Raw genomic sequence first — 25350 nt, 5'->3', positions numbered from 1 at the left:
AAAAGGTTGCAATCCTTTTCTAAGGTTTTGGGACTCAAGTGAACAATGGTGAGAGCAATAATCTACAAATGGAGAAAACAGTGGTGAACCTTCCAAGGATTGGTGGGTCTGCCAAAAATACTCCAAGAGCGCTTCAATGAGTCATCCAGGAGGTCACAAAAGAGCAGGGAAAAGCATCTAAAGAGCTGCAGGCCTCTTTTCCTCAACAATAAAAAACTGACTGGGCATAAATGGCATCTATGGGAGAGTTCCAAGGAGAAAACCACTGCTGACCAAAAAGAACACAAAGGCTCATCTCACATTTGCCAAAAAACATTTTGATGTTCCCCAAGACTTTGGTGAAAATGTTCTGTGTACTGATGAGATAAAAGCTGAATTTCTTTGGAAGGTTTGGTTGTAGACCCGTTACATCTGCTGCAAAACTAACAGAGCTTTTCATAAAAAAACTCTGTGGCAGTGTGATGGTAGTGTCTGGGGCTGCTTTGCTGCTTGGTGATGGAACCATGAATTCTGCTCTCTACTCCTGAAGGAGAATGTCCATCTACCAGTTTGTACCTGAAGCTCAAGCTCACTTGGGTTATGCAGCTGGAGAATGAGCCAAAAAAATTCAAAAACAAAACAAGTTTTTTTGAGTGGCCTAGACAAATTTCAGACTCAAATCACATTGAGATGCTCTGGTATGACCGTAAACAGGCTCCTAATGTTGGAAAGCCCTCCAATGTGGCTGAATTAAAGCAATTCAACAAAGAAGAGTGGGCCAAAATTCCTCCACAATAATGTGACTCATTGCCAGTTATCACATGCTTGATTACAGTTTTTGCTGCCAAGGGTGGCATCAGCAGTTATTATGTTTAGGGGACAATCAATTTTTGAAATAGGGCCAGGTAGGGTTTTTCGCTTAATAAATGAAAATCATGGGCAGATATTTTTTTTTAGCCTTTTATCACTAATAATCGTGTAAATGATCAAACTCTTACCACATGTGATCACTCTGCACTGGAATATTTATGAATACTATAACTTTTCATGGTCCACCTGTGAACCACACTTTACCTGAAGAAAATTGACTGCACATTTTTACAATTGGAGAATGCAAGTAATCATTTACAACAATGTTAAATAAATATAAAAATGATTTAAAAATGCAATTTTTTATTTCTATTTTCAAAGTCATCTGTTTTTTTTGTCATGGGCGGATGGACAAAGGAGCCAGAGGCACAGCTTCAATACCCCTGACGTGGAGTTTAGTACTTTCCTACCTACAGGCCAGGCTTATGGATCACATCACATTTAGTCATGAGGATATTACAAGACATCATTTACCCACTCTGTGATTTGCATAGTTAGGACTGAATGTAATCAGATCTTCAACAAAAGCTTATTATTAGATTAAACTAATTCTGTGTGAACACAAAAAAATCTGAACTCATTAATTGTCTAAATGTGTGAAATGTAACCCTTTTTGCAGACTCGTTATCAGTCGTCAGTTTTAGCAGACAAATCTGCAATCACGCTCTTCTTTAATTTATTCATAATTTTCCTCAGGATCAAATTTTTCAGCTACATATTGTCGAAGGATTTGCAGCACACACTGTTCATTTCCAAACCATAGAAAGAATATCTAAAAACAAGAGGTTAGTGTCTCTCTACTTAAATTTTCTTCTCCTTGTTTACATGTCTGACCTTCACTGTTTCTTAAGAAGTTAATGGAGCATGATTTTGAGGTGGAAAAAAAGAGAAATTTTTATCATTGTTATAGTGAGCAACCTTGATTCGATGAATGTGAACACATTTGATACTGTTGCAGCAAAACTGAGCATTCATTAAACTGCAGCATGTCAGACATGTCTTCATTTACAGTAACAGGCTGTGTGTCATGCACAGGCCATATGATGAACAGATTATAAAGACTGAAAACACTGACACCAACATACCGTGAAAGAAGAAAATTAAACCATGGTGGTGGACATGTGACAGACTGTGCACGTTCTTATAATGAACAAATAAGGCCTACAGCATTCTGTTTAATTCAAGGAGACTGGCAGAGCTCTTAATAAGGAATCTGGCAGCTCATTCAAAGCTCAACAAACCTGCCAGAGCTTGTAAAAGTAGACTGTTGACAAAGGTGTTAACATGAGTATACAGAGATAAAGCCCAAGCTGAGGCTTCTCGAGCCAGATTGTTTGCTCACTGTGATTAATTCTGACCATGCATGACCTTGTACACATGCAATGCCCTTCACAGAGCTTAAGTTAGACTTAAAGAGGTCAACGCATGAAGTGCAGTGTTACCAATCATTGTGATGTTTGCGTCTGCCAGCTATTTGTCTCTGTGGCCAGAAAATAACAAGTCAAGTTAATTTGGCATTCTTCAATCATCAGCTTTATTATAAGTGACGCTGTCATGTCAGATCACCTTTGACACCTGCGGCAGTATTGAACAAGGTAAATACATTTATCCAACAAAAACATCATATTAAAAGACATGAACAAACCAAAGAAAATGGATCAGTCTTAGCTTTTGAATAAATCGTGTGACATTTGTTGGATTACAGTGATTATATAAGATTGTTTTGTTTCCCAACATAATGCATTTAAGGGGTAGAGTCATGCTATTAGTGCTATTATTGTGTTTGAAGAATCAAAAAGCTGTATACTCAGAGACTCACTAGATTCGTAGAAATGTCTGGCGTATTTGTGAATGTACGTATTTGAATTTGAAGGTGTTAACAAAATCTATGTTTAAATGTGGGTGCTATGTATCAGGTAAACTATGCCAGTACCAGGCTGGACCCTCAGAACTGCCTTCATTCTTTGTGGTATAGATTCAAAACGGTGCTAGAAACGTTCCTCTGATGTTGGTACATGATACATGATAAAAGCATGCAGATTTATCAGCTCCACATTCATGATGTGAATCTTCTGTTCCACCACATCCCAAAAGTGCTTTGTTGAACTGAGATCTGGTGACTGTGGAAGCCATTTGAGTACAGTGAACTCCCTGAGATGTTTAAGAAACCAGTTTGAGATGATTTAAGCTTTGTGACATGGTGTGTTAACCTGCTGGAAGCAACTTGACTTAGTTATACTAAGATTCAGAAGATGGGTGCACTGTGGTCATAAGGGCATGGACATAGTCAGCAAAAATACTCAGGTATGGTGTGGCATTTGAATTATATTCAGGTGGTACTGAGGAGCCCAAAGTGCGCCAGTGAATTATCCCTCCCATATATCCTCGAGTATAACCTGAACTGTTGATATAGGGCAGGATGGATCATGTTGTTTGCACAGAATTCTGACCTCACCATCTAAATGCTGCAGCAGAAATTGAGACTCATTAAACCAGGCAATATTTTGACTGGTTTGATAAACAACCATGTCACATTCAAAGTCACCTTTCTTCCCCATTCCGATGCTCAGTTTGAAAGTCAGCAGCTTGTCTTGCCAATGTTCACATGACTAAATGCTTTGACTTGTTCCCATGTTACTGGCTGGTTAGACACTTGCATTACCAAGCGGCTGAAAGGTGTATCTAACAAAGAGTGGGGAATAGACTGCCTCAGGAAAAGTGCTCAGACATATCTTGTCCTCTGTACTAGATAAAAGACTTCATATTTTTTGCACACCAGTTGTATATAATACAATGATAAGCTCTATTAAAGAATCAAATTCTAACTAATGCATCTTTTTTTAAAAGTTCTTTCACATTACAAGTTCTTTCAAAGTTAACTCAACACAAACAGCACCACAGAAAATTAGCTGTGCACAGTCTGGCTCTATTATGGAGGTAATAATGCAGAATATTTAACTCTGCATCCCTGACCAATTTTTTAGCTGGTCTCTAAGCTTCCTCACCCAGGACGTCTGGGCCAAATAATTAGGATAGTGCAGTATGAGTAAACCCAAGCACACCTGGGTCAGTTTTTACAGCAGTTTTAATTTTGTTTGACTTTATGGAAAAACAAATAAGTAGTGTATATCTCATTAAAGTATCTGTGTCACCGGCTATCTGCCAAAATGCTTCCATTGCAGTTTGGCCCAAGATGAAGGCCTCACAAGCGTCTGTCTTTACAGTAACGCACTGATTAGGTTCCCGTTTGCTTTTCTTTTATTTTTAGATGCATAAATTCTGAGCTAACAGGACTGATTTCTGATTTGCAATTCTGCTTCATTGTAAGTCCTGGTAAGCTTTCTGTATCAGCTTCTGACAAAATTCAAATCTAGTTGTATGTGCTCTGTTTCTGATGGACAACAAATGATCAACTGATGCTAATGTCTAATTAAAAGTGACCATAGCACGCATGTGGCATTGTGGTAGACAGCTACACATCTCTCTGCCTGCTGCATCATGTTGAGTTTAGTTTGGTTTATGAAGCATAATCCAGCAAAACGCCAGCGGGAGTCAGTGGTAGTTTTCCACGGGGGATCTCTGATTCAAATCGAGCATGTTTGTGGCAGGATGATCAACTTCTGTATGAGCTACACTCTACATTTCCCATTGAGCTGAAAAGAAACCTATGTTTTGAACATATTAAAAGAGTAGCTGAATATAATTAGGCTCTTACAAAATAGTCAGTGTCAAGTATAAAACAGTATGGAACCTGACCCCTGCAATAAATTGCAGTTTCTCAAATGGCCACTTGAGGCCAGCTCCAACAGAGAGTCAATCAGAGCAGAAAGAAGAAGGGTGCGAAAAACAAGTTTGATCTTTCTTTACAGTAATTTGACATTCAGCATGGGTCCCTACATAGTTAATTATACTAACAACCAATCCAAGAAACCTGTGATGCAAGTTTTGGTTAATGTGTCACCTGGTGCCACATCGCAATATTTTACTGCTAATAGATTTTTATTATTTTATAGTTTTCATGTTTTTATTTTGGTATGATATTTGTATGTTTTCTGAAACTTTTTTGGGGGGTTGTCTAACGTCCTACCAGCATCTACCAAATGAATGCAATGAGGCACACTTGCCCTGTCAACCCTGTTTAAAAATGGAGACAGGAGAGCGCCACAACAAAGCAAGGAAAAAAAAGATGGGCAAGGGCACCCAGGGCTGGGAGCCCATGGTAGGGAGGCCATGGAGTTGTTTCCTTGGGATGAATGCCTGGCACAGAGAAGGAGTGAGCTCTGGCAATAGCAGGAGACTCGGCAAAGAGAGACCAAAGAGACAAGTGAAGATGAGAAGGACCGAGTAAACTTCTGCTATACTGCTGGGAGTGTGCTCTTGAGAGACTGTTGTGGCTTTGGGGTTTTTCTTTTTTTCCCATTTTTCAGCTGCCAAGTTTCTTAAGGAGATGGATATTTTAGGGCTTTTTTTAAAAAAAAGGGAAAAAAATTAAAGGAACATTTTGAAAACACATCAGATCTCAATGGGAAAAAACATGCTGGATTCTATAATGATATAGGGTGGGATGTGTTAGAAACAGAAGGATGCTGCATCATTTGATAGAAATGTGATGTATTAACCTATAGAGGGAAATTTCATTGCAGCAACTCAAAATAATACTCAGTAGTTTGTGTGCCCCCCCCCCACGTGCTTGTATGGATGCCTGACAATGCGTGGGCATGTTCCTAGTGATGTGGTCCTTTGATCTTCTACCAGATCTGGACCACAGCATCACTGAGCTTCCAGATAGTCTGATGCACAACCTGGCAATGTTGGTTGGATGGAAACATAATGTTCCAGATTTGTACTATTGGATTCATGTTAGGCAGGCACAATCAATGGTATAATTCCTTCATTCTCCAGGAACTGCCTGGATACTCAGGCACTAGGAGGAACCCAGCAACTATAGCACCAGCATATGGTCTGACAATAGGTCCCTGACAGCAGTCAGGGTGCCGTTGCCTAGCCTGTAACGGTCTGTGGATTTCTCCATGGATGTGCCTCCCCAGACCATCACTGATCCACAAAAAACCGGGCATGCTGAACAATGACAACATAAAGTTCTCCATTGCTTCTCCAGGCCCTTTCATGACTCTCACATGTGCACAAGGTGAATCTGCTCTCATCTGTGAAAAGCACAGGGCACCAGCGGTGGACCTGCCAATTCTGGTATTTTATGGCAAAGGCCAATCTGCTCCCATAGTATTGAGCAGTGAGCACAGAGCTCATTAGACGACGTCTGGGCCTCTGGCCTCCCTCATGAAAGTTGCTTGTGTTTGTTTGGTTAGAGGCATTCATACCAGTGGCCTGCTAGAGTTCATTTTGTAGTGCTCTGGCACTGTGCATCCTGTTCTACTATAGTTGTGTCTTTAAAGACAGCATTGCTAAGCTTGGTTTCTTTACTTGGTTTCAGCTACTAGACACTGCTCAGCTCACTCTGGGTCCACAAAGGCTTCATCCAACTTTTCTTTCACATATGCATGAGTACACCGCAAATACACCTGTAACCATATGTTGCTTTTCACGATTTATCAGAGCACGTCTCTGACAACATGTTTTACAATGCAGCTCCTAATGCATTATGCAGCAATTAAAAAAAATAGCAGGACATGTATATGCCACTCCTCACCTGAGGCGTGAAACATCTGTCACTACTACTACTGACAGATGCCTGCTGTGTTGCATTATGTGCAGTTTATTTGCAAAATCCTAATAATATGCCCGAGGCAGCGAACATGTGCTCTGAAATTGCTACTATAGTTTTTTTAATGTGATTTTATTGTCATGTGGAGAAGGTGTAAGCTGAATTTTGATGTTGCCTACCTTACTGCGTTGTGTTTTTTTTTTTCAAATTTCAGTAAATACGGGGTTTATTTTTCTCACTCAGCGTGAAATTAGTGTTGGAAATGTCTGATTAACTAGCAACATTTAACAGTTTTCTTAATCTTGCATTCATTTTGGATTAAAGGAGCATTTTTGTTAACATCCACCTGCCCAAAATGTACTTCCACGGTAATCATTTTCGGATTACTGTGGAGGTACATTCTAAAAGCTAATTGCTTCTTTCCCAGGTCATTTTGCAGACAAATCTTTACAAAAGATTTAAAATAACTAACCTAAAATCTCTGAATGAGTGGATATATTAAAAAACAACTAGTCCTATATCACGGCTGGTCCTGTGCACACACTGATTAGCATCAAATAATGCAGTTTACTAAAAAAAAGTAAGAGGAGGGGTCCTTTTTTAGAAGAGATTACTGAGTTTCTCACAGGTGCAAAAATAGGAAACTAAGGGGAAAAAGGCTTAGAAAAGCAGGTTTAAACATAAGCTGCTAAAGGTTCAACTAATTGCTTTGTATGCAACACTTTACAGCACGGGTAAGTTCTCGTGGTTGTTTTGCACCACTTGGTAATGAGTCACATGTTCACAAGTTTGTGTTAGGAGCAGCAAGAATGCACCAAGGAACTGAAAGTGGTAAAATTGTTCCCATCAGTTTTCCCTTTCACCAGCCAACAAACACATAAATAGATTCTCTTGGCTTTTAGCTTAACTTCTGATGGAGTGTTTAACCACTGTTTTTGAGCATTCTCCCTAAAAACGTGCACACAGAAACATCAGGAGCGGATCTATAATCAGGTACTTCCCTACTGTTTTTTGGCAGACTTTGTGAAGTCAGTAGTAGCTGCTTTTGTTCAGTGCGGTATCATCATCCTCCTGGCCCACCGAGACAAAATTCTTGCAAGAATATTGGTTCAGTATAGCAAGAAGCATGAACTTCATAAAGCAGACTCATGCAGCACAGCTCCTCTATTAGACTTGTCACATTTGCAAAGCTTGATTAATATTTACAGCTTAAACTCAGCGAGAGTACACAACATGCACATTAATTATTGCTAAGTTCTCCAGGCTAGGTTGCTGGAGTCTTGGAAGTTGTTCCATACTGCACTTTAATTGCTGAATACATTATTTTTCATTTGTAACTAAGGGCATGTAGTGTCGAACGGTAATTGTAATGCAGAGAAAAGCTTCACGCTCGTATCTTCCTCTTATTTAAACAAACCCCCGATACTGTAAACTCAGTACTGCTGCATGCTAATAAGGGTGATGAAGAAATGGTCAAGTCAGCAGTAAATGCGCTTGTTTGTACTGTACAGGACGGCGTAGGAATAAAAATTACAAAGAAAAATTGTGTAAAGTATTAAACTTACTGGTACTAGGAATTTCTTTATCTCCTCCAAGGCGTGACTCATGCGGGAATAGGCCTCTCCAGGTGGAGCAAAGACCTCAATTAAAACGTGCAGATCGTTACTCAGATGGGCGTATTTGGCCTCCCCGCTTTTCCTTAATTCTTCTTCCTGTAAAAAATAGAAGAGGAAGGGAAGTTTTTTGTGTGGTTTTTTTTTTCAGAAATTCACCAAATTAATATCTTTAATATAAATGTTTAATTTGAATAAATCAAGGTGCCATTTATCCTCCCTACAGATGCTGCACATCTGCAAACTGCTTTGGAGCGCCACCTCCACCCCAGCTCTTCCTTTTCATGCTTTTTATGTCTTATCTATTGTCACTGATGCCTGATCAGTTCTGTGCCAGGGGCTTCCCATCATTCTCCCTGCCTCAAGCTCCTCGTGTAAGCAGATGGAAAAGGGCGGGGAGGTGTGCTCTCCCCGCATTATGCTTTCCACGTCTGCACATGCAAGGCGCAAAGGGGGTCCCTGAACAGAGTCATGCCGCCAGATATCATTTACTTCATATTGAAGAATCGTCTTTTTATTGTAGTGGTCTTGACTGAAAGAGCACAATGCAAGCTTCGGGTTAACACATAGTAATTGCACTACTGCATAAACTGTTGGATCATCAAAGAGCTGATTGATTAATTATTAATTTTGATATCAGTTTTTTGTTATGTGTTTATTGCAAATTTCAGGGTTGTTGAGGAGCAGGTGTACTAAGCAGGCAGACAGAGTGAGGTCTCCTGGTGGACAGGTGAGGCATTAACCTTTCAATAAATATTCTGAGATGGAAGAGAAAGGTAATGGATTGCCAGAGGAAAATATCCATCAAAATTAAGTTAAATGGGAAAATGAACAAATGCTTGCTGAAGCTATCACACTGACTTCCATTCTTGCTAGAATTCCAGCTGGATGCTTTTCTAGTAGTCACTCCCCCTATCATTGTTAATATTTGGTAAAAGCTGTGGGATATGGAAGTGAGGTTTTGTCAGCTTATGGAGAAAGTCATGCCAGGGAAATAATAACAACCACTGCTTTAAAGCAATGCAGCACTGCACATTTAGCAAAGATGCAGGGCAAAAAGAAAGAATTTCAGGAGAGAAAGTTCAGTTTGGATAGGGCACACTGCGCTGATCTCAATCTTACATTGTGCGCCGAAGTAAACATGTTTTCAATACAGACTCCCACACAAAACTCCTCCAGACTCTGTTCACAGGAGCACCTTTAATTCTTCACCCGGGCCCTGCAGAGACCTGCCTTAGGCTTCGTGCTGACATTAACGGCTTAAAAGATCTGCAGTATAGCTCGGGGCAAGTGGTAACTGTGTTTTAAAAGGAGCGTTAAATCAATTCCACATTTAACAAATAATCAGAAGTGATGTGAGGCCTTTTTTCTACTTGGATCAGTTACAAACGCAGCATTCTGAACAATGTACAGAATATTCAGTCATGTCAGAATAAAGACTGACTAAGGATTTTTTTTTAAACCTGTTTTCATTCATCCTTCGCTGCAACAGTTGGGTATTGAGTGCTTTTCTCAAGGACACCTTGATGGTGGCTGTTAAGAGAAGTGAGAGTGCCACTCATGCACTTTACTTTATCAGCCAATCTGGGGCTTCAAACTTTTGTCCTTGCATCACAGGGCCGATGCCTTCCCTCTGGGAGAAGCCGGCTTTAATTAAAAATTTCTCCCAAGATGTCATCATTTTTCACATTCTCTGTCAGCGAGCCTAGGTTATTGTGTATCTGATCAAAACATGCATGTGGGCAGACCAATCTGTCTGCAAGCTGGTACAGTAATTTGTCCCTGAAATGGCTGAAAGACTTTTACAGTGAGAGCCGTATATGCATACGCTAGATAGCGTGACTGCCTGCTTAATTGAAGCTATTGTGTGGTTCACTGCTGTAAGGATTATATGTTGTGTATATAAACAATATTCTGTCCTGCCTGCGGTGTTAACCTTGACTACCAGGAAATAGTCTGGAACCAGAGAGGTGAAATAAGGACTTTTCAACTCTATGATTAAGCACCACATAAACTCTTACTTGTACACGAAGTGTAATATTGAGCATATGGTTTAATATTAGCTTGTGAGGTGCTCTTGTGAAAATGTTCCCAGTCTACCCTCCTTACCCTACTGCTGGGCTGATGCTTCTAAATGTGGAAGTGGATAAGGTGGCAGAAATGTGTGTAGGCAATGTGCTTTTAAATGTAATAGGGCTTTGGCGGCGTCTGCTCGACACTGCCTTGTGGCCAGATGCCATGAAAGGCTGCCAGCCTTTCACTCAGGACCTCTGGGAGCCAGTCTCATCACAGAATCCCTCAGACTTGCCTAGACCGTACACAAAATCAATACCCCTCAGATAACACCAAGCAAAATCAGATCATTATGTAGCCATTGTTGGTAAGAGTCAACTGTTAAGAGTCTATTATTGTCCTGTGTGCTGGGTGAATACAGCCGGGGACTTTAAAAGGACAAGGACTAGAAAAACAACTCGTGTCTTCCTCAAGATGAATTTCCATGTCAGCGACATAGCAGGGGACATAGTGAACATTAAAATTGCCGCTTGCTCAGTCCAGTATAACAATCTCAGCAAAGCATGCAGGTAAATGAGCTGTTATGTTGCTGACAGTTTGACTGTTATTAACATTTTAGTGCCTCTTTACTTAATTTAGCACACCAAAGACAAATTAATGTAGCACATGAGCAAACTCAATGGACTTAGTGGCAGTAAGCCAAAATTGTAAATGAACTCCTGCACCAGCCAAGGTACATCCAAGAATTAGATGGTGCAAAAAAAAAAATCCTCATCTCAGTGCCTTCAAAAGGAAGACTTTCCATCTCACCATTAGGTCCATAAAAGGGCACTTTTAATGTATTAATTTCTATTTACAATACAAAGTTTAAACACTTATTACTTAGTCACAGTTATTCAGTTATATAAATTTTCTGTAACTGATATTATCACACAGAAAATGACTGATTTCACCTATTCTACAGATAATCTCAATTTTTTGGTCCATTTTTAAATAAAACTTGTTTGCATGTATAGCATTAATATTGATCTTGGTAAAATAAATATTAATAACTGTGTGTGTCTTGTATTAATAATGCTGTTTCCAGACATGTACTGCAGAGCTGAACATATCTAGACATTACCTGACTCGAGGTGCATGTGAGAATCATAACGTCTAACGCACCCAGACTGGACGTTAGCCTCTCAGCTCTCTAATAAAAAGACTGTGTGATGTCAGACTGTGCTGATGTGCGAATAGAGCAGCTAACTGTCTGGTGCATTCATCTCCAGCAGGTGACCATCACGTGTGCACGCTCTATCCTGACAGCTTGTCTAAATCACACTACTGAGTTTTTTTTAAATGGTAGGACTATGTGTGAAACAGGCTATTTCCTGCTGCGTGTTATCTTAAAAGAAAGTGTGAGAAAAAAATCCAACTTGTTCATGTCTAAAAACAGAAGCTTCTTTAGTTTGGGCATACATGGCTAAGTACATATCAAGATTATCCTAAAACTCCTGTACTGAAAATCTAAGGGTCACAGCATAACTTCAGCTGGACATGCTTAAATTATTTTAAGCATCAGTCTGTGTGTATGTAGATGCAAGTATATGATCTAAAGGCTGCATAATACACATATTCATAACCTTAATCAGAATAGTTATTAAATGGACTGTATATAATTTACACAGATGAACATTAGAACAGATTTGTTTGAGGGGTTTAAGTCTCTCTGGTCCTGCGATTACATTATTGATGATAACATAATTACATAATCATATGTAATTAATTAAACATAATTACATTTACTGCTCCAGTGGCATTTATTTGAAGTTCATGTTTTTATCTTTCTGTTAAATATCATCAGAATCCAAATCACTTTTATTGTGTACACACAAAAGAAATTGATCTCCCGTTTCTTTGCTGCACTCAATGGACTTAACACAATAGACAAACAGACAGACCAGACCACCAAAACAACCAGATGTCTGGTTGTTTTGGTGCTCAGTGCTCTGCAGCACCAATCAGAGGGGAAGAGTTGGAGGTGGCCGTGTTCAGGGTGTTCAGGGTGTGCTCATTTCCTGATTCTGGATTTTTTTTTTATAAGCCCTGAATGGAGGGCAAGGTGACACCGGTGATTTTTTTCTGCAGTCCTGACTGTCCGTTGTAGTGTGTTGTCCTGCTTTGTGGATGATCCAAACTAAACAGTGATGTATGTGCTGAAAACCCCTGCTGCTAAATGCTCCTCCATGTTCACAGGCAGTTCTCTAACTATGCCTGTCTGCTATATGTTCCTGAGGAAGTGCTCTCCAAAGACACTTAAGAACTTGTTTTTACACATAACTGCGAGCTGCAAACAAAGCTATGGAAATGCTGACAGTGAAAGGAAACAGCAATGTTGGACAGCCAAACTTTACGCAGCATGCTATAAGCTACACGAGCTCAATAAAGCTGAAGAAAGCTGTAAATTCGAATAACAAATGTCTTGTAAAAAAAGAGGGAAAAAAATGTAAAAAATGAAATCAGTTAAAGTTGCTCCAACAGCCTTTGCACTGTTTTTCCCTCAATATGTACTCAATGTATTGAAATGCAGCTCTAGTTTCACCAAAGAGGCGATAAGGCTGAAAGTCTTTTGTCATGTCTGAATGTCTGAATCAGAGGCTACAGTAATAATAGCAATGTAACTCTAGAGCAGCACAGTGCAACCTGTTATGAGCGTGAATACCAGATCCAGCAGGCTGTCTGTGTACATGCTCGGATAAGTTTGGCTCCAGGGGACCACATGTCAGCAGAATAAATGACTTTGGCAAAGAGATTCATTACTTTGCCTTCATAATTGACGATTACAGAATATGCTATTAAACAACACAGAAAAACATTCCCATTTTTCGCCTACATATGTTTGTCAAGTGACAGCTATTAATTTTATTCTGGGTGTTATTCATCTCAGTTACTGCTCAGATGGTGTTGGTTAAAATATTCCACTGTGCTTTTGGTAGGATTTCAAGAGCTTTGTCTTTGTAAATATTTCTCTTTGATCAGCCAAACAGCTATATCTCAGCACCAATCGATAGACTTCTTACCTTGTCTTTATCTCTCATGGACCCTTTTCCAAGGATGGACATCTTCACTCCTGTCTCCTCTTGTAATCGTTTCATAGAATTTCCCCGTGGTCCCAGCAGCTTCCCTACAAAATTAAACTATGCAAGAGGAGAATAATGGCAATGAGAGACCTTATCAGAGTGTCCTGCATACCTAAGAAGAGAATTAATAGTTAAAAAGCTGATTTATATTTCCATATAAATGTTTTCTAAGCATCCTCTCTTTTTACGTGCTGCATGTAAAAGGGATTTGATCTTTTCAGAGAAAAGGTTAACCATGAAAGATCACCGCTGGCCATTAGTTATCTATTATCGATATAACCTCACATTCCACTGATCATTTATCATGTGAGAAAAAGCTGAAATGTAGCCTGTAATAAATCAATATAATAGTGCTCTGTGTGTAGCACATTAAAGGTAAATGTAACTCTCATCTTCATTCCAGCATATGTGTCCGTCCTGTGCTTGCTCCATGCCCTCGATAGTCATGCGTCTTAGTGGCGTTTAGGGTCATCTAAGTCATGCTAAGAGAAAGAAAACGAATGGGAACATGGACTCAAACCAATAATATTCCTGAGACTGTTCCAGAGGTCAGTGCTGAGATAAAGTCAGAAATAATGACTTTCTTCCCAGTGGGAAATTAAGTAATACTATCCTGATGACAAACTATTAGATTAAAGCCTTGGGGCTATCATTTCCCTCTCACTGTGCACCAGCTAGTGTTCATACTGAGAAAAGTAACTCTGGGTAGCCACAACACTGCTGAGATTACCAGTTATTAAAAGGTAAAACTCATAACGCGACTGCAGTGAGTCTGGCAGTTTTTGAAAACATGGGTGGGGATGTCTTAATCGATTTCTACTTGAAATAAATGACTATTAACACTACTTAACACACAATTTTTAATTGTTAAAAAAACCCAGCTTCGACTTTCAAATGTTTCCCGTTAGGTGAGATTAAAAGTAGACCACCTCCGGAGTTGAACAGGTGGTCAGCCGCCTACTGCAACACACTCTGTCCAGCCCTAAAATGACATTAACCTTTTCACAAAGCAGATTCTCCTACTGTGAGAAGAGCTCATAACCTTACTGCCAGCTGTGTGCGGCTGCTGCAACGCAACTCCAATAACTGCTCGCTCAGCTTATTCAACCTAAAGTGTCCCGTCAATTTATGAAACAGACACTAATTTTCCATCTATCTTGTGCCGGGCTGACTTATTTTAATGAACATCATTAACACCACAAGTGAATGCCACAACCAGGATTTTGAGGCGCCAGGGGATGTGTATATGAAGAAAAAAAAATCTGCTGTCCTTGCCCGTCCTCTGATCTGAATGATTAAGGCACCTTTGTGGATGCCTTTCTTCAGCTGCTTTGACAGGACTATCCTATAGCTGGCAGGGAGCTGGAGAGCAGATGGTCGTTGTGGCTACATCGGGAAGCCGCTCGCTGGGTGGTAGGAGAAGAGTGGCCTGTTTTGATTAAGCTAATGAATGTCTGGAGCCATTCTGCTGCTCCATGGTGAGCAATTTGAGCTTCGGAAAGGGGTATGGTTCAGTGTTAAATGAGGTTTGAAATGATTCTATATACCCCCTATAGTCTTAACACTGATAAGTGTGCAGATATTAGAAGGAAGGGTGTTGTGCATGCAACAATTAAGCGCAAAGACATTTTAAACATTGAACAAATACTCGATGATAAAATGGCTGGAATGAAACCCTTGTTTGTACTGTATGCTGTATTGCACACTCTGGGTCTTCTTTTTCTTTTCTTCTGAAAACCAAATTTTAATGTTTTGGTCTCCATACTGATTCTAAAATACGAAGCTCTGCCCTGTGTAACCTTACAAGTTCACAGGGTATAACGAAAAAGGTGAAGATTGAGTTGGACACAGCTTACAAATGTAGCTGAATAAAGCACTTTTCAAAAGCACCTCAGTGTGTCTGTTTCGTGGTTGTGCTTCCTTCAGTGGCCTGCATCTGCAAACAAAGTGAAAAACACATCTCCAGTCTGAAGACACGTGTGTAGCATTGTTTTTTAACTGGTTTGCCTTTTGTGATGGCATCTCAGTATTTGCAGCATGTTTCATTGTGTTGCAAATGCGCTGTCAAACTGATGAATGTACGTCTCAGCCGTCTTATGTTTTGCCTATTTGCATACATTTTTCTAAAGGAGAACTCCATCAAGAATTAATCCAACAGAGGTGTGTGAGCAAACAACAAAGTTCTGTGTGGCTCCAGAAGGTGCTGCGTGAGGCTACAGTTAATAAGGCACCTCACTAGAGGTCCCCGTGTTTTTTTAGGCTGTCCATCAATGCTACACGGGTGCGATGCTACATTGGTGGGTAAGTCTTAAGCTGCGCTCTCAAAGCTAGGACACCCTGCAGGCACAGGTAATCCCCACAGTAATATATGTAATACACATCAGTTCTTCCTTTCCCAGTTTTATAAACAAGATCATCCCAGCTTCAGCTTCTGTACCGTATGTTCCTAAACTTCAATTTTTATTTTAAAGATGTCAGTAAACACAGATGTTTCTGTGTTAAATGATTTAAAAAATGTTGACACAACAAGAAATGCCTGTGAGTTTTCATTTTTAAAAAAGGTGTTATTTTCTGTTCACACTTTTTGGTTGTTGTGTTTGCATTCACACCAAATGTGAAAGCTGCCTTCATCAGTGACTGAGACCTGACAATGGATTCTTCGTCACCTTTGCAGACTTGTAAATCAAAGGATGAAAATGTGTGAACCAAGAGTGATCCCAAACATGGAAAACTTGGAAGCAACGGGGAATTATATGCACTGTATTAGTTTAATCCTGGTGAGCTGCACAACTTAATGTCTCCAGCTTGACAACTACCAAATCCTGTAGAAAAGGTTTTGTACTTTTAAAGCATCACATTTTCCCTGAATGAATGAATGAATGAATGAATGAATTAGAAGGTCTGATTATATGGGGAATACCACATATGTACATTATTCATAACAATACTGCCACTGTTGTCTATAAGGGGCTGGACTGATTTGGTGAAATCACTCCTGCTGGCTTTTGCCTTTTATGTTTTTTTTTTATGACGTCCTATGTTTCCTACAATGCTGAGATCTTTGTAAACTTAAAACAGACCCATTTGCGAGTGCAGACCAAAGGTCTTTTTTCCACACATTCAAAAAATAATGACACTTTGAAAATACATTACAAGTTCATTTTTATGCTCCTAAATTTAAAGTAATAAATGTGATTATATGAGAAAAGCTAAATAAAAGGCAAACATCAAAGGAGGCACTCAGCGCCCTCCTGATGTTTCCCCTCATATTTATTTATTAATTTTATATATTTTTAAGTGCTAAAGCAGCTTGTTTCCATTCTTCAGTATAAGGTCAGTTCCAAGGGAAGTATACTGACATTTTGCACCTTGTCGAACCACTGTGGCATTGCATATCTAATAACAAAACAACTTTTTAGCTTTCAGGTTGGAAAATTTGTTGCCCTTTTATGCAGTGCACTGGGGCCAGGCGATCAGCAGATGTCCTGAGGGCACTCACTGCCAGGTTAGTGAGCTGTGGTACTGGGGAAGTCCAGGTCCTCTCTGATAGGAGGATTAAAGCTTTAGGTAGAGGTTTATGCTTTAATGACAGCTTGGGATGACTGGGCTGCGAGCGTGTCAGATGAGTGTGTCCTATCAGCCCCACGGACATTAAAGGAAGCAGATGAGTGGTTGTTTGGGGAGCAGTGTGGCAAGGGGAGGACACCTGGTGAGCTTTTCAGAAGGGCAACACAGTCAAAAGCCAGACGTGTTGAACAGAGGTTGTCTGTAAATGTTAATGCTAATCAGTCATTTCTGTCGTGTATCTACAACTTTTGTCTAAAAAATGAATAAAAAAAGAAAAAACAAAGATACAGACCGTCTTTAGGTGACATGAGACATGTGATACAAGTCATACTTCAAGCTGGATTTTCAAAATATTTACAGTGAAATACTTGGAATGGTTCATCACAATAGAAATGCAATATTTTCCATTCATATATATAAATTCTGGAATGTGAAATAAACAACATGCTGCGATCTAAAAGACAGCTGAGAAACAAAGTCATTGACATCTAACTGTGTGGAAAGGGTTGCAAAGTCATTTCTAAAGCTTTGAGGACTCCAGAGAACCACAGTGAGAACCATTATCCACAAATGGAAAACAACTGGAACAGTGGTAAAGCTTCCCAGGAGTTGCCGGCCTACCAAAATTAATCCAAGAGTGCACTGACGACTGATGACTCGGCTTTTGGCGAAAAATTCTGTTGACTGATGAGACAAAAGCTACATTGTTTTTTTGGAAGGTTTGAGTGACATCACATCTGGCATAACATTAACACAGCTTTATGTAAAAAGAACATCATACCAACAGTCAAACATGGTGGTGGTAGCATGATGGTGTGGGGCTGGACGACTTGCTGTTATTGATGGAACCATGAATTCTGCTCTCTACCTCAAAATCCTGAAGGACAATTTCCAGCTATCAGTTTGTGCCCTGCACAATGATCCAAAACATACCAGCAAGTCTACCTCTGAATGGCTAAAAATTGAATTATGACTGAATTATGACAATACTGCAAAGAAAAGTGGGCCAAAACGCCTCCACAGCAATATGAGACTTAAGTCACTGTAAAAGCTTGGTTACAGTTCTTGTTGGTAAAATGAGTTATTATTTTAATGAGGGAAATTACTTATTCACATAGGGTCACATAGATTTGGATAGGTTTTTCCCTTAGTAAACGAAAAGCTAATTTAAAGGCTTTATTTTAAATTTACTCGGGTTAATTTTGTTTAATAATAACATATCTGTGATGAACTGAAACATTTAAGTGTGACAAATATGCAAAAAACCTAAGGAAGAGGGAAAGAACAAAAACAAACAAGTTCACACAAACCCAGCTCCCTTCTCGCGAGTCTATAACAGCTCCATGGCTTTTAAATAAGAAATACAAGTTGTTCTCTAAAGCTTAGTTTAGAATAAAGTGTGGAGGTTTCTTAAAATGAGAATAACATCCAGTTCATTTAAAATTTAAAAGTTTTTACTACTAATTAAATGTTAACTATTTAACATTACAAAGCCTTTCTGGTCTTTTGCAGCTGAAATAAAAATTACCTTATAAATTATCTGTTATTAAAACTGTAGTTTTGCAGTATCATCGGTTAAACTGAAATGATTTGCAAACCACTGCATTCTGTTTTTATTCATATTTTACACAGTGTCACAACTTATTTGGAAATAAATGGGGTTGCATTCCTCTCTTCCTTAGTTTTTTTGCATATTTGTCACACTTGAATGTTTCAGTTCATCACAGACATTTTACTTATTCAGCGTACTGAGAGCTTTACAAACCATACTCAAGATGAAACAAAACGAGAGCGCATGGTGAACACTTTCACTGTGTTTCACTGCACATTAACACAAATCTTCATACAAGGTTTGTGTTAATGACATTAATGCAACATATTATGGCAGTTAGTGAATCCAGCAACTAACTAATGGGATAATTAATCAGTAATAGCTTCTTGGACTAAAAACACTATTTGGTTGCATCCAGCAGACTTTAATCAGCATTAGCGACAACATGCAGCCATGTTTGTGTCTATCAAATGAAACCAAAAGCAGTATTCACTGTCAGTTTTGCTTTAGTTTGGTATCGAATAACTTAGGCTCTTTAGCTGCTAATTGCCTGGCTGTGCTCACCAGCTGCATTCTAACTTTATCTGATGAGTGCTAACACGCATCTAGCAAAGAATGGGTTTATCTGTGTTTTGTCACTAAAATATCCGCCTGGTGAAATAAACAGGAAAGATGAGAGCGTGAATCAGAAAAGTAAAACTGGGCTTTGAAAGCAAAAATGAGCTGACAGATACTAAAATGCTCTGTAGTGATGAAGGGGGGAAACAGTGTGAAGTTCTCTGTGAGCTCATTGATATGATTTGTTCTATTCTATTGATTAGACCATTGATTGAAAAGGCAACAGAGTTGTTTTCCAAACATTTATTAATTTTTACTGTTCGATTTGGAGCCAGAAGTGATATTGCAAGGGATGGATCTGAGGAATGGTACACACAGCCCAAAGCACACCTATTTTTAATACCTATTTTACTTTAAATGTGGCTATACTTTACAAATTAATGTCATCCTAAATAATTTCAAGCGACTGGTGACTGAGTATCATTAGAAAATTGTTTACCGAGGTCTCAAGTCAAGCGAGGATGAGGGCCATTTTTTCACAGACATCGACAGAAACTGGCTTCTTTTTGAAGCCCCCTGAATTTCCCCTGCTGGCTTTAAAGCTAATATTGAAGGCTGCATCTATCTTTTATACAGGCTGTGCCTTCTTGCAGATATCTATCCATTACAATTTGCATGAGATTCCTATAGTGCATTTCATTTTGGGATAATAGTGTCAATCAACAGCATACTGTGGATTTTTTTTTTTTGCCATATCCAGATATTTCACTTGATTCTGTCACATTTCTAAAAACGAATGCATTATGTACTACCAGAAATGGACTGTTGTTAATATGGGAAGGCACAATCTTACAATTTTTTAAGTCTCACGAGCAGACATCACATCACACAGTCATCACATAAACACTAACTCGGTAGGATCCCGAGTTGGAATTGTGATTGTATCATATAAGTGCTTAATTTTAATTCACACCCTGTACTCCCTTGACTGTATTCAGTACTTATCTAAGGAAAACACCTTTCCCCGTGATAGGCCTTTCTTTAGGACATTGACATCTCTGGGCAGACAAAAATGGGATTTCTGTATGGGCAGCACTGCAGCCACAGCACTATTTAAAGGTCACAATAACAGACAGATAAGCTCAAAATTGTGGCATCCACAAGGACAAAATACAGTTTAATGTGTTTTGGGCTCTCCATTTACCTGCAGAGGAGATAGTTAACCTGCTGAGATAATAGTTTGAAAATACCGGGTTGAAATGTGTCCATTTTATTTAAGAAAAATCATTATTCTAATAAAAAGGGAACAACTATTTTTTAGATAACATTCTCGTATATTCAGTTTTGCAGAAACTCTACACTCAAGGTAGCTGACAAGGTCAGCCAATTAAAAACCACTTCATACCCCAAGGTTAAGAGATGCTAATCAAACTGTCTCATTAAACAGCAGAGGATAAATTCTAGATGAATCTAAATGATAATGTCTTTGCTGATTATCTTAATCATATTCTTTTGCTGAGTAAATAGTAACCTTAGAGCAAAACTTCAAGACTTTCACGAGAACCCTGTGTAAGGATCATTTGTTTACATAGCAAAGAAAGGAGAGATACAGATGAACTTCTTTCACCTGCTAACTGAACTCAACGCTGTTTCAAGGTCTGATGGTGTTTTTAGAGAAGATTAAAAATAGAAATGTTGGTAAGGTCACTGAAGCAATGTCTCAAGGCCAAATTTCTTTTTTTTCACAGGCTATAAAACAAAACAAACAAACAAACAAAAAAACTGCTGTAGATTTTGCAGAAAACGTTGCAAAAAAACCCACACGGGTCATTCATTATCTGATGGGTCAGTCTGCAACAATACATAAGATAAAAATAGAAAGGTGGTGTAGAAGCTGCAGTTTTACCAAGCTGAATTCATGTATTCCACACATGCTGCTGCACAATTTTATCAAGATTAAGACACTTTTACAAACACACTGTTTGCTGATCTCATTTATGAGGTTGGCTTATTGTAATTCCACAAATGTTGAACTTTATACACAGTAAAAATAATCTGCAAAGACACAGTAAAATGTGCTGTTTTAAAATGAAGGAATTTTCCATATTATTTTTTTTACTTATGTTTTTAAACCACACATTGTTTTTTTTACCATTTACAGAAATTTGCTGTTAAAAAACGGATAATGTGCTGGAAGAAAATTACCCAAACATTTTCTGTTTTCTGTTTTTTCTTCTTTTTTTCCCCACAGTGTACTGATGAGCCAAAACATTATGAACAATCACAAGTGAAATTATCTCATAAAAACAGTGCATTTCAAGATCTGAGATTCAAATGAACAGTCTTTGAGTCGCTGTGTTTGATGCTGGTGAAATGCTTATGGTAATGGTTATTGTCAGACAAATGGGGCAGAGCATATTCAAAATGGCAAGGTTTGAGAGCAACACCTAGTCACAGCGGTGGGTACCTGGCTAAAATAGTTTGGGGGCGTGGGGGGCAAACTATAGACAAGCACCCCAGTGTTGGCGGAGACGTGCAAGTGAAACAGTGATCTGCTCCAGCGCACAACTTTAATGATGTTGTGCTATCGCAGGTTAAGTATGCAGCATCCATGGCCCTGAGGTTTGAGCTGTTTTAGAAGCATTGAGGACATTCGTCATGTTTTAGCTCATGAGTGTGGTTTAAGTGTGTGATACTGAAACACAGATTAAAGTATGTTCTCAAGTGATCATTTTGTGCTGAGAAAGAAAGAGAGCAGTGAAAAAATGATCTGCTTGTGTCAGTGGAAGATCTGTCCAGAGGTTCTAAATGACCTTTTTTTTTTTGCTAATTTTAATGATGAAAAGCAGTAAAAAACTGTACATTACCTCATTTTTTTTTAATTAAAATGCCAAATTACAGTTATTTACTTACATTTCTGATCAGAAAAATTTGTTTTCTTGGTTCACTGTTATGATTTATTCATTTTTGACTTCTCGGAGAAGGCCAATGTTTGGGCATAAATATGTGATTCAGTCCAGTCAATTCAGCTGAAATAGTTTTTTTTCCTTGTTTTTTTATGAAAGGTGGTCTAATAAATTTGTGCAGCACTGATGTGCAAATTGCAAACCATCTCTTATAAATGAAAACCATATCCCCGTATTATGTATCTGTATTGATTTGGCAGCATTTTTTGTATCTGCATACATTTGAAATGCAGTCAAGTGATACAGTATCAACAAGCAAGTATACTGTGTGGTCTATGCTTGAGTCAATGATGTTATCTAGCATTATTATACACTTGTGTGACCCTGGATTGTCTTAACGTGACTTTAACACGACCATTATCACATCTATAGCACAGAAACATTAAACTAGACTACACTGCATACATGAATTAGACTAAACAGGACTTTTCATAGGCAGTATAGACAGTTAACAAGAGGAACAAATGATAAACTAAGAATATTTGAATCCTCACATTTTTATTAACAATACTGTGCATTTCCTGCTGTGACATGTTAAAAGTGAAAACCTGCAGCGTGTCTGTCAATGTGCCATTAGGAGTGATTTCATTAGCGCTGGTAGTTTTACTCACAATTACACGTGATCTTGTCAAATCTAAAACTACTCAGAAGGATTCTCTCATGCAATAATTTAATTACTTTGCATTTAATTAGTCTTCAGTAAGATGGAAGCTGTAACCAAGAATGAGCCCTGCCAGACTACTGAAATGAGAGAGAACAGTGTTTTGCACGGCCACCGGTGCCAGAAAATCTGACTGGACGTTATTGAAGAGTTGATGTCACAAACACAGAAAATTCCAGTGTAATTAAATCAATTAGTTTGTGCATCTTGGCAGGGCCAGATGTTGTCAAAGTACAAAATCAAATATCGATCAGTGAACTGAGGACCAACATTCAGATCTGTGTGACACTGATGCAAAAACATTCATTTAACTAGGTTTTTCCCCCCTAAAAGTTCTGGATATTGTGCCCAATTTACCTCATGGCTCCAAGTTTTGCACTGCTTTCTTTTTAGTTTGGCCCATTCACTTTGCAGGCCATGCACTTGATCAGAGAGTTGCTTAATACGCCAAATTATCATTAAATGGAAGTGCAGTGTTACCGAGATGTTTAAGATAGTGAGACTGCAGTCCTGCGGGGTGCTGACTGTGCAATCAGGTCACAGAAGCTGTTGTTGGACAACTGTTTTGTCCCTCTGGACTGCAGCTTTGCTTACTGTGCAGCATTGGCAAACTTGAGCTTCTCTATTGCACCTGTGAATTTCATGTTTAAAATGATGAAAACACTTTAAATGTATTTGTTATGTACCTCCGTGCTTCTCGGGTTTTCTTAACTGCAAGCTCCACTGATTTTCATTAACCATCTAATCAGGAGCAGACTCACACATGGGACTCGAAGTGAATGCAATTAATCAGCAGGTAGGATATAAAGCAGAACATGCGCTATCTACAGAAATTTAATTTTACCTCCAATTTTTACGTTTTCAAGAAGAAAATTGATGCTTCTGCAGAATCCATATGTTTGGCATTATAAGAAAACTCTCAACCCACCAGCTGAACTGATGGATGCCTGTAGTGTGTGTCAGTGCTCTTCACACCCATCCAAAAGCTTAATATACACTAAATATAAATATAATATATTAAAAGCAGTTTGTGTGCTCTAAGTGAAATGATATTTTAACATTTACAGTGAGGATGCAATTTTGACCAATAAGACATCTTATATTTGGATAACAGATGTGGGGGAAAAAGAAGCACAAAAACACATTTCTTTGTCTTTTTTCCCCCCAAGAAGCCAATTCAGTCACTATTTTTCATAGCGTTTAAATCAATTTAAGTGAAGAGGTCCTGAACAAAGCTTAATTAGTTGCTTAATGCTGACCCGAGGAGGAAACAGCAAATTGATTTGTATGGAGAGTCCTGTGGGGCTCCTTGGACTAAAGCATTGCCTGTGCTCAGGACAGTTTTCAGATTTCTCTCTCCTCCCAGCACCATCTATTTTCTAGTCGTGTAACTAGTAACACTGTATGATGAAGTCTTGAATGTACAAAAACTGAAATATATCAAAGTAGAAGCAATAACTATATGATTTTGTCTCTGGGATAATGAAAAAATACGTCAAAGAAAGTATCTGAATTTAGAGTTTTTTACAAAAAGACTAAATTATAATTACTGACTCTTTTGTTGAGTTTTTTTTCTTAACAATTTGTCTCATTGGCTAAGTTAAAATGCACTAATCTTCCACTATTTTTGGCAAGATACTGAACGTGGTGAAAACCATTTGGGTATTCAGAAGGAGGTGGTTTTCAATGTAGGACTAGTATTTTTCAGGTACTGGGAGTAGGATGTGTTCCAATATGTGTCTCAGTTAAGTAGTGACACGCAGTCTTTTCCCTTCTGTGCACAAACTAGACCAAAAGAAAGGCACACATTTCCTGTCAGGAGAAACAAACTTACTTTTAAACATTATGGAAGATGTGAGCAGGTATGTTGATATGTAAAAATATGGTAGTGCTGACCTTTTCAAGAGGGTGGTTAGAGGAATGAAAGAGGAAGACTGTGTTCTAAAATCCCATTTTGATGAGGTAAACTAGGCTATAAATTGTACATCCATTTTTCTTTAGCAATGTAGCTTAGTGGTAAAAGTGGAAGGAACCATCAGAGGATAGGTACACTGTGGCTAAAAAGGGATACACAGGTAGGCTGTGGTAATTTAAATGATGTTCAGTTGGTACTGAGGGGAACAAAGTGTGCCAAGAAAATATTCCCTACACAATTACACTGCCACCACCAGCCTGATCTATTGATGCAAGGCAGGTCGGAGCCATGCTTTCATCTTGCTTATGCCAAATTCTGACCCTACTGTCCAAATGCTGTAGCAGAAATCAAGACTCATCAGACCAGGCAACATTTTTCCAATCTTCTGTTGTCAATTTTGGTCAGTCTGTGAGAACAGTAGCCTTGGTTTCCTGTTTTTAGCTGAAAAGTGTCACCCAGTGTGGTCTTCTGCTGCTGTAGCCCATCTGATTCAAGGTTACATGTGATACTGTTACTGCTTTCCTATCTCAAAGCAGTCTGGCCATTCTCCTCTGACCTCAACACGATATTTTCACACAGAAAACTTCCTCTGACTTTTCTGATCATTCTCCGTAAACCCTAGAGACGGCTGTGTGGTGAAAATCCCAGTAGATCAGCAGTTTATGAAATACTGGCCCCAGCCGTCTAGCACAAACAGCCATGCCACCTCCAAAATCACTTAAATCACCTTTCTTCTACATTCTGGTGCTGAGAATGAACTTGAGCAGGTCGTCTTGACCGTGTCTACAAATCTAAATGCACTGAACAGCTGCCATCCGATTGGCTAGTTAGATATGCGTTACAGAAAAGTT

General features: G+C 38.9%; 1 protein-coding gene across 4 annotated transcripts in view; it reads right to left on the bottom strand.

Moving 5' to 3' along the window:
• Positions 1-25350, bottom strand: part of khdrbs2 (KH domain containing, RNA binding, signal transduction associated 2) — a 76296-nt gene that overhangs the window by 38365 nt on the left and 12581 nt on the right. For all 4 annotated transcript variants that reach the window (XM_084948691.1, XM_084948688.1, XM_084948689.1 and 1 more), the window contains exons 3-4: positions 13221-13337; positions 8098-8244 (exon numbers count right to left, since the gene is read on the bottom strand). In XM_084948691.1, the coding sequence (XP_084804817.1) occupies positions 8098-8244; positions 13221-13337 (264 nt within the window). The remainder of the gene's footprint in view (positions 1-8097; positions 8245-13220; positions 13338-25350) is intronic.

The sequence above is a fragment of the Perissodus microlepis genome, chromosome 13 (genome assembly GCF_051167445.1).
Source record: "Perissodus microlepis isolate ML-2025 ecotype Zambia chromosome 13, ASM5116744v1, whole genome shotgun sequence".
Taxonomy (NCBI): Eukaryota; Metazoa; Chordata; class Actinopteri; order Cichliformes; family Cichlidae; genus Perissodus; species Perissodus microlepis.
The sequence above is the reverse complement of the archived record's forward strand: the minus strand, read 5'-3'. Positions and strand labels throughout refer to the sequence as shown.